The sequence below is a fragment of the Mus caroli genome, unplaced genomic scaffold (genome assembly GCF_978045245.1).
Source record: "Mus caroli unplaced genomic scaffold, Mus_caroli_1 scaffold_13, whole genome shotgun sequence".
NCBI lineage: Eukaryota > Metazoa > Chordata > Mammalia > Rodentia > Muridae > Mus > Mus caroli.
Genome location: NW_028227268.1, coordinates 27092533 through 27103002, shown reverse-complemented (window position 1 = coordinate 27103002; position 10470 = coordinate 27092533). Strand labels below are relative to the sequence as shown.

Genomic DNA, 10470 nt, shown 5'->3' with positions numbered 1-10470 from the left:
AGGATGTGGTGACAAGGTGGCTCCCTGCAGTCAATTCACCAGGAGACTCTGCAAGGGAGGTGACTCTTATTCTTTTGCTTCAAGCTTGGGAGGTAGAGGAGAAATAAAATTCAGAATGATCCAGCACTTGATGGGAGCTCAGATGCCACTGGGGACTTGGAAGGCCCTGACAGCCTTTAGGAGGGCTGAAAGCTCACTTCTGCGCACCTGCCATGTTCCCCAAGCTCCTGATACCCGCACTCCACTGCCTCCACTCCACTGACTGTTGTGCATGGCCAGGCCAGTTTCTCTGTAAAGGTTCCTAGTCAGGCACCATCCGCCCAGCTGCACTCCCAGCAATCTCCCCTCTCCTTCATTTCCACACAGCTATGAGGTGAGACAACGTTCTCTCCCCACACTGCAGGTCAGCTCCTGCTTCTGGTCTACAAGCATCAAACTATTGTTTCTGTAACCTTTCTTTCTTTCTTTCTCTTTTTTTGGTTTTTCGAGACAGGGTTTCTCTGTACAGCCCTGGCTGTCCTGGAACTCACTTTGAAGACCAGGCTGGCCTCGAACTCAGAAATCCGCCTGCCTCAGCCTCCCGAGTGCTGGGATTTAGGCGTGTGTCACCATGCCTGGCTTACCCTTTCTTTCTATCATTTTTATGTGCATTGGTGTTTTGTCTGCATGTACGTCTGTGTAAAGATGCCATGTGGTTGTTGCAAATTGAATCTAGGTCCTCTGGAAGAGCAGCCAGGACTTTTAATTACTGAGCCACCTCTCCAGCCCCAGCTTCTCCAACTTTCTACCACTGAAAATCCCAAGTCTGGCACACAGTTGGGGGGGGGGGGTAAGCCACTCAAAAACAGCCTCATATACGGATTCAATGTGCAGCAGATTCTAGCACATTGTATACTGTGAGATAAGAGACGAGTTTCCAACAACTTGTGACACAGAGGAAGTCCAAGGTAAGCCATTTCCAGAAATGGCCCTTTATTAGCAGGTAACTTGTCAAGAAGAAAATGTTCATCTCACGGGGAAGGCTTGGGAAGCACCAGGGAGCCAAAGCGTCAACAGGCCAGGTTATTTTCTCTATTTCTATGCATGAGTAAACAAAGCTAGGAGTCCAAACATGTACTGAAGGCACTGCAGGAGAGGGAAGGGACAAACAGTGACTTTGCTGGGGGTGGGGGTGGGGGTGGATTTTCCTCACCGCTGAGTCTTGTCTCTGGTTCAGTGACACTCACTGGCATTGCTGAAGATACCATAAAGGAAGTGAGCGAGTACAGTGCCCCCATCAGTCTGGGAGAGGCAGTCATTTGCAAGCCTGAGGCCAAAAGACCTGAAGCAAAACCAGGTTAGAGCCAATTCCTAGCATAGATTACATGCCATTATTTAGCAAAGGTCTTCCCATGCAAACCCTATGAGGCTCCGGCAGCCGGTGAGCCAGACCTCCTTCAAACGCCATCACTCATTGGAGTTGGTTCTTTGCATCCCAGCACATTCCAGAAACCAGTTCAGAGTCCCGAGTAAGAGCAGAGAAGCCTGAATGTGCTTCCTGCTTTACCACTGAGGTGTCTCAAACCAGGTTCCAGGATGCTCATCCCTGGAGATTCCAAAAGCAGTTTCCTGGACTGTAAATAAATGTGTGCATATTTGCATAGGTACAACAAAAATTAATCCTAATGAGTCTTTTCAGCTTCACAAAGGCCAGAAGCAAACACGGGAGGGAGAGGGTGGCTCCGAGCTCTGCTGCTTGAACCTGCTATAAGAATAGACACACACTAACTACCCTTGCAAGGCAATCAAAATGCTGATTCCATTGGTTTTATGTTCCAGAAGGGATATATGTGTGCCACAAGCAAACTGTGCTCCACTTTCATCTACAGATTTTAAGATGCTCCACAGCCCCAACCTTGATCTAGAGCAACCAGCCTGACAGATAGGTCCATTCCAGCAGTCCCTAATCCCAGCCATACAACCAGAACGAGCTACAGGGCCTGATGACAGCCAAAACCAAGTAGGAAGCATCTCTGCTCTACAAAGTGCAGACTACACTACTAAAAATGACTCATCAAGGCTCACTATCCCATGAGAAATAAGAGACCAGGCTGCACCACGTGTTTCAGAGGCAAGAGAAGCAAGGCTTTCATTCAGTATCATGATATAATAATCTATATTCCGGGTGGTCTTAGGCAACCCTGGGAAAGGCTCATTGACACCTACACGCTGAGAAGTGCTGCTCTAGAAACATGACTGTTTCTAACAACGTGTATCTGCCTTGAAGTGAAAGAATGAGCAGAAACACCAGGGGACTGAAGCTGGGGAAGGCAATGGCAGAAGTGGTACGGATTCTCAAGTACAGTGAGCATTCTGACTTCTTGGCTCACAGTTGCGGTAGGATGCAGGTTTCCTTCTGTATAACCGGTGTGAGCAGGCTGCACACAGCTAATACAAAGGACAAAGGAAGTAGTGCTGAGCGCACATGAGGCTGACACACACACACACACACACACACACACACACACACACACACACAAAGTTAGCCTCCACTGAGTGGCCAACCAGACCCAGGAATGAAAGGACGAGGACTGTGCAACCTTCATCTCTCCCTCCCTGGCATTCATCTCTCACCATCCATGTTACCCATCTCCACTCTTCAGACTGAGAGAACAAAATCTCCCTCTGCTGCAAATGGTTCCAACACAGAGACTTGAGCAAACCCTGTTCTAAGATCAACAGAAGGGCGGTTATTTTTCTGCACTGCATTTTCTGACTCCAGTAAGAGGCCTTGCCAGTGAGCAAAAGCAGCCCAGTAAACACAGCTTCCTTTCCACACCCAGACGGCAATGCCCCACCCCGCTGGTCCTGCCTGGGCAAACACAAGCAACAACTGCAGCTACTTCCAGAGGCACAACCTGGGTTGGATGATGATTAGACAGGGCCTGGCTCGATACTGGTGAGCACACTTGGAGGAAAGGAATACTTGTTCTGCCTCCTACAAGCTTCCATGGAATCCCCCAAACCAGAGGCAGATGAATGAAATTATACTAGCTAGCTGCTCTTGCGCATAACGACTTCCTGGAGCCAAAGGGAGGCTGACTCAATTTGTTTTACCGCTTGTGAGTTCAGAGAAAACACTCACTCTGTCAACAACCTGCTTCACAGGGGAAAACAATCCATAGCTCCAAATCCCAGGGCTAACACTGTGCGGAGCCACCAAGCCCAGGTCAATCCCACCATTCCCATATAAACAAGCTTCAGACCCGTGAGCAGAGACCATGCTTTATTGAGTAGATAGAGAAGAGCACATTCTGCCACATGTGGGGAAGGGCTCAGCATCTGTAAAAGGCCTTTACCCCTTAAGAAAACCCCCAGTGAAGTGGCTTTTGGATACATTTTAACAGTTACACTGAAACTGGAGGGGAGCCACTGAACATGCTTAAAATCAGCTCCCCAACCCACAGTGAATATTAGTAGTGTACAGAGATGACAAGAGAAAGGCACAAATGACCAGAGTTAGGGTTGTGGTAAGAGGGTGCCACGTGAAGACAGCAGTGTTGGAAGAGACCAACTTGGGAAGGGTGACATGTCACACATCAAAAGCTGCCCCAAGATAGCAGGTTATATACTGGGACAGGGAGAAATTAGAGGGAACACTTCTTCCTTCACTTAACACCACCAAAAATAGGAACCCAGAGAACAGGATGATGGTGGCAAGTCCCGAAAGGGAAATGGAGTTAGTTCTTAGACAGAAGCACTTCAGCCTGCTGGGGGAGGGAGGCACTGTTGGAGAGCGAAGCAAACCCTAGCAGAGTGGCCACCCTGTCTTGCTGAGTCATGGGCTGAGAAACACAAGCATTTCAACTAGTTTCCACTTCTCCCAGGAAGCTCTGGACAAGATCAGTGCAACTTGTGTGGAAAGTAGAGCTGCCCTACACCAGATTGGCAGAGGCAGACATGGAAAGATCCACAGGGTGGTCATTTAATGTATGAAAAAAGACTGTTAAAATATTTTGGCAACTACCAACATAAAAGGGGGCAGAAAAAAAAAAGTGGGGGCATTTTCTGCTGTGGCAAAGAATTACTCATTTCCTTCTACACAATGCTGCCCCAGTGCCCACAAGTAAATACAAAGGAAAGCATGGGATCACCCCCTCTTAGGCTTCACCCATCTCACTCAGATGGACCAGGTCCTGCGAACCCCTGGGAAATGCCAGGCGTTCCTAGCTCTGGTCAGCCTGATCCTGATCAAAGGTAGTAAGTCTTTTGACAAAAAGTAAGGGAGAAAAATAAGTGACTGCGAGATGAAACCCAGGGTGAGCAGACCCTCCCAGCAGACACGCACAGGCACTGCCTCTTGCCCACCCCTTCATGAAGAATGTGTTAGAAGTAACTGGAAAGGGCCCTTTAGTGGCAACCATGTTTGGAGGTCTGCTATCCAGGCAGGAAAAAGCACTAGCACAAAGGTCAGGACACAACAAACCTCGGAGTTAAAGAGCATGAGGAGGGAACCAGTGACTGGACAGGTACAGTACCATAACACCACTCCTTGGGTCAGTGCTATGAGGGATCTGTACTCGAGCCTCATACAGATCCGTCCAGGCAACCTCACTGAGGCCGAAACAACAGTTCCTCAGAACTAGTGTCTGCAGTGTACACGAAGGCTGGAGCCAGAACAGTGCTGAGGGGGTGGCCTTCCCAAAGGATACTGTACTTGCCAATCACAAGAGCAACAGAAATGACAGACAGATCCCTAGGGTACGGATTCCTACTGCTGGGGCTCGCTGGCTCGGAATGATAGGTCACTTTAAGTGCCCTTGGGAGGGGTCCATTTTAAGCAGCTTGGATCCATGGTTTTGTTGGAGTTGGACCTTTTGGCCTCTTTGGCTATCCACTCATCTATCAGGTCCTGTGAAGAATAAGGAGGCAACTATTACACACATGCAACCAGTGCGCTTTAAAAAAGATCCCAAAATGACTCGTGACAGATTCCCTAAGTCCTAATAACATATTATCAAGTACAAGATGATATTATTTTTAGGTTTGCAAAGTTTCCTCTTTATATTCCTATTCTGTCTTCAATGAGAACTGAAATCATTATTCATTTATGCTCATGATGTGTAGGTAACTAAAAAAAAAAAATTCAAAATGGACCTAAGCTGAGGTGCCATTTCACAAAACAGCAGTCCTAGGGCTTATGAGGACTCGTTGAGATGGGTGGAAGTGTAATGCCACACAAAGCGGCTTAGCTTGTTTCATCCTGATCTGACAGAGCTTACCACAAGCTCTGATATGGACAAGCAGGGAGATAAGCTTAGGAACAAAGGCCATGTGGACCTTGTGCCAGCTGGAAGGTGGCTAGGAGCTTGCAGTTAGGCCCTCTAAGGGAAGGTAACTGTGGGGAGCGCCGCCCACTGAGCTCTCCTATACGTTAAGGACACCACAGGCAGCTGAGGAAAATCTCACCTGTCTCTTTAAAACTAGGTGCTTGCCTTTCCAATACTTGAGCATCTGAAGGGCTTGCAGAGTGCTGACAATGTCCACGGGATTCACAGCTGTTTCCTGGCTAATTTCTGTAACAGAGGAGCCACTGAGATCCCAGTGGGAGCAGACTCCCACACCCCATGTCTCCCAAGGCCCCCTTAATGTACAGTTTTCCAGAGCCCAAATCTGTGCTACTTGGGCCAACCTGTTCAAATGTCTCACCAGTTCAAGTAACTACAAAAATCCAACGTAGTAGTAAGAAGCTACTCTTGACCCCTTAGGAAAGGTCAAATATGAAACCCCTAAATTTGCCCTAAAGGGAAGATGTCTTTCCTAAAATTCACATGTTTCAAAATACTAAATGAACTCTTTCTTCCTGATTTTCAAAAGAAATGAGGAGCTGGACACAGTGGCACACATCTTTAATCCCAGTGCTTCGGAGGCAGAGGCGGGCAGAGCTCTGTGGGTTTGAGGCCAGCCTGGTCTACACAGTGAACTCCAGGACAGCCAGGGGTACAAAGAGAAACCCTGACTTGAAAAAACAAACAAACAAATGATATATATGCTTGTGTATGTATGCATGTGTGTATTTTATTCGGACCTTGTGTCAGCTGGAAGGTGGCTAGAGCTTGTAGTTAGGCCCTCTAGGGGAAGGTAACTGTGGGGAGCACGGCCCAGTTTTGCCTGGATGTCTGTCTATGAACCTATGTGTGCCTGGAACTAGAGATCTATATGTTGTGGGCCACTATAGGGGTGCAATGAATTGAATCCAGTTCCTCTGGAAGAACCACTGAGCCATCTCTCCAGGGCTTCCTCTTCGATTTTATATGAATTAAGTGCTAACAACTCCAGACGGGAGAAAACACTTCAGAACCATTCCCAGGACCTAATGTTCTGGGATCTTCAGCCCAGCAGTGACAGTCTCCACAATGCTCCCCAGGCACAGTCACATTAAACAGAATGGGCGTCACTGTCATGGAGTACAACCTACCTTTGATGGAGATCTCCTTGCCCTGGAAGTTGTGCAGGTATCGGAGTAGTACCTCCTTCCAGTAGCTGCGGTAGCTTATGAGCCCCAGGTCTGACAGTGGGCGCTCTGGAGAGCCGACTTTCTCTTCTACTTTGGAAAGTAAGTAACCTACCAAGAAAAAACACAGATCTAGATTTTGTTGTCTGTATTTGGGGAGGGGGCCTTAAAAATCCTATTTACTTATTTTGTGTGCTTGTTAGTATGGAGATCAAAACACCACTTGCAGGCATCAGTTCTTTCTACCACATGGGTTCTGGAAATTGCAATTAGGTCCTTATCCTGGATTTATCCACTGACCTACCTCCCCACCGTGCTTAGGCAAGGGTGCTCTGCTGAGAGGAGGTCTCACTATGTAGTGCCAGCTGACCTCTAAGGCAGCATAAAGAGCCTGCAGTGAAAATGTCCCCACCAATTCTGCCTCCCTAGTGTTGGGAAACCCAGCTAGACTTTTCAAGCAACACTAAGCCTCACCCTAATAGCAAAAACCAGTATGCAACCACAGAAGACTTAAGAAGGATACCCGCCAGCTTTAGAGTACCAGAGAGCCAGCCATTGAAAAGAGCATGTTTTGTGTGGCTGTTGAGGACATACTGGCTATGATGGTTACTATAGGTTTAGGTCAGGGAGTGGCACTATTAGAAGGTGTGGCCTTGTTAGAGTAGATATGTCACTGTGGGTGCAGGCTTTAATACCCTAGTGCTAGCAGCCTTCAGATGAAGATGTAGAACTCTCAGCTCTGCCTGCACCATGTCTCACTAGATGCTGCAGGTTCCCACTTTGATGATAATGGAGTGAACCTCTGAACCTGTAAGCCAGCCCTAATGAAATGTTGTTCTTTATAAGACTTGCCTTGGCCATGGTGTCTGTTCACAGCAGTAAAACCCTAACTAAGACACTGGCTTTGTATAAACAGGAGTGGAGGAATGACTGCTACAGTGTATCTAAGAGCCTTAGAACAGGCACCTAGAAACAAGCCTGGAAGCTGTCACTAGGAGCTGTAACAGTCCTGGTTCTCTGGACATGCTTGTTAAGATCAGAAGTGGAAGTCCTTTATCGCACAATACCACAACCTTTTCTTTTCTTTTCCTAAAATTAACCCAGGCTTGCCATGAAGGTGTGGCAATCCTCTATAGGGATAGAAGTGCTAGAATTCTAAGTGTGAACCTCCATGAGTGGCTTTAAAAATTCTTACTTTGGGGCTAGGGAGATGGCTCAACAGAGAAAGTACTTTCCATGTAAGCATGAGAACCAGTTTGGATCCCCAGAACCCTCATAAAAATAGGTCAGGCATGGTGGCTGCCTTTCAGAAGCATAGAGGGGATCTCTGGGACATGCAGCCAAAGCAGGTGAGTTCTCAGTTTAGCGAGAGATGATGTCAATAAACAAATCAGAAATGGAGGAAGACATCAACTTCTGCCCATCACATGCAAACATACAGATACATGCACAGTACACATATTCTTGAGAAATTTATGTGTATGAGTGTCTGTCTGTCTGTATGGATTTATGTAAGTGCACTACGTGTAGAAGCCAGAAGAGGGCATCAGATCCCCTGAAACTGAAGATAAAACTGGTTGTGAGCTGCCATGTACATGTTGGAAACCAGAACTTAGGTCCCCTGCTAAGATCAGCAAGTGTTCTTAACCACTGAGCCATCTCTCCAGCCAAACCTCCATTCTTCTTTATTTTTTTATTTTATGTATATGAGTACACTATTGCTCTCTTCAGACACACCAGAAGAGGGCATCAGACCCATTACAGATGGTTGTGAGCCACCATGTGGTTGCTGGGAATTGAACTCAGGACCTCAGGAAGAAGAGTCAGTGCTCTTAGCTGCTGAACCATCTCTCCATTCTTACTTTGACTAAAATTCAATGACAGTGGCTGCTGACTAGGGCACAGCTAATTCTTGTTTGTCACAGTGGTTTTGCTCTAGAGCCACTGGAAATGCTGACTTAGCATTGAACATTGAACCACTGCTCACAGGAGTGAGGCTTGCTTCTTCACAGCCTGTCCAGAGTGTCACCAACTCTTCTATGTGTAATGTACTTTTCTGTATTTTTTTTTTAAAGATTTATTTATTTATTATATGTAAGTACACTGTAGCTGTCTTCAGACACTCCAGAAGAGGGCGCCAGATCTCGTTGTGGATGGTTGTGAGCCACCATGTGGTTGCTGGGATTTGAACTCTGGACCTTCGGAAGAGCAGTCGGGTGCTCTTACCCACTGAGCCATCTCACCAGCCCACTTTTCTGTATTTCTGTTGATTCAAAGATACTGTCTGACAGCCCACAGCATTGTAATTCATGTCTGCATCGAACTTATTAGCACAATGCTTATAGTCATTTTAAATCAACAGTTTAAGGCAATGACTCTCAACCTTCCTAATGCTGTAACCCTTTAGTCCTCAAGTTGTGGCGACCCCCAACCGTAAAATTATGTTTTCTCTTTTGCTACTTTGTAACAGTAATTTTGCCACTATTATGAATCATAGTGGATATGCTGGATGTCTGTCTGGCATGTGACCCCAACAGGTTGCGACCCATAGGTTGAAAACCAATGGTTTAAGGTTCTTGCCATCAAGCTGATGATTTTAGTTCAAGCCCAGGACCTACACAGAGAACCTCCTGCATGTTGTCCTCTGACCTCCACATGCACCCATCAAACTAACAAACAAATGTAGTAAGAACCACCCTCACCCAACGAACCTGAGTTACACATCAGAGGGTAGACAAATTCAAATCCGATCGATACCCTTGAGTAATGAAGAATGACTATAACACCCAAGCCTTAACCAGGTACGTGGGTTACCTCCACAAGTGCTTACATAAGTAAGACCCCAAGCATCAAAGCAAGGCTTTATTTAAGCCACAGGCATGCATCTGCATTACCTCAGTCTCAAATGGGATAATCCAGCATGGCTGTATTGTTCCCTGCCATCTCCTACTAATTCACTAGCGACTCATTTCCCCACTTTATTCATTCACTAACTAGCTGTGATTACATGTTAGGAACTGTTAAGAGCAGAGGACACAAGTGAGCAACCCCAACCCCCAGGCCCCAACCCCAACCCTCAGGGCCAGGGCCCGAGGAGCCGATGCTCGGCAACACCACTTACTGAAATCGATCAGCATCTTCCCATAGCCCTGTCGCATGTACTGAGGCATGGTGAGGATGCACGAGACATTATAGTTGAGAAATGAATTCTTCTCCTAAAAATCAAGAACAGAACAGCAGATAAAGAGGTACAGCATGCCTATTATTAAAAACAAACAACAAACCAAAACCAACAACAAAAAAACCTGAATTCCCCTGGAAGGTCAAAATACAACCAAATCACATTATTTTGACTAATTATAAAATATCCAGAATAAGCCAATTCTGGGGGGTAGGCAGGGTCAAGAGGAAACAGGAACCGACTACCAGTGTTTCTTTTTAAGAACCGTGAGGAATGCACTAGTCACACACTCTGTCAATACACTGGAAGCCGCTTGCCTGGAGAGCTAAAGTGATAACTATATGGTACATTGTATTCTGTTTTAATTAAGTTGTCACATTACATTTAAAGCTCATAACTATAGCTGTGGTGGCCTTTTAATCCCAACACCAAGGAGGCAAAAGCAAGTGGATCTCTCTAAGTTTTAGGCCAGCCAGAACTAATTGGGAGACCCTACCTCAACAGAATGAAAGAAAACCATAAGCTAGATTTGGTCTTGCATCTTTTAAAACAAAGGGACTAGCTGTGACAGAATGAACCCAGCTAGAGAACAAGCAACCAGAATATGTTCATGGTTTTAAACTAACAAGGAGGAAGGCAAAGCCACAAGTACTGGCTTGACTATAAGATGTGTTTTAAATTCATAGAAAGGTCCACGCCAGTAATTAATAGCTTCAACCCACAAGCACAGAAGCCAGAACCTTCTAGTAACAGTATCAGCTAGGTGTCCCAGCTCATGGCTGTAATCCCAGGACTT

At 46.4% G+C, this 10470-nt stretch overlaps 1 protein-coding gene across 3 annotated transcripts in view; it reads right to left on the bottom strand.

The window, feature by feature from the left end:
• Positions 1-3248: 3248 nt before the first annotated feature.
• Positions 3249-10470, bottom strand: part of Kat7 (lysine acetyltransferase 7) — a 36290-nt gene continuing 29068 nt past the window's right edge. For 2 of the 3 annotated variants that reach the window (XM_021176310.3, XM_021176311.3), the window contains 4 exons: positions 9615-9708; positions 6458-6604; positions 5449-5555; positions 3249-4891 (listed from right to left, as the gene is read on the bottom strand). In XM_021176310.3, coding sequence (XP_021031969.1) covers positions 4790-4891; positions 5449-5555; positions 6458-6604; positions 9615-9708 — 450 coding nt within the window. In that variant the 3' untranslated portion in view covers positions 3249-4789. The remainder of the gene's footprint in view (positions 4892-5448; positions 5556-6457; positions 6605-9614; positions 9709-10470) is intronic. The other variant, XM_021176312.3, reaches the window with a different exon arrangement.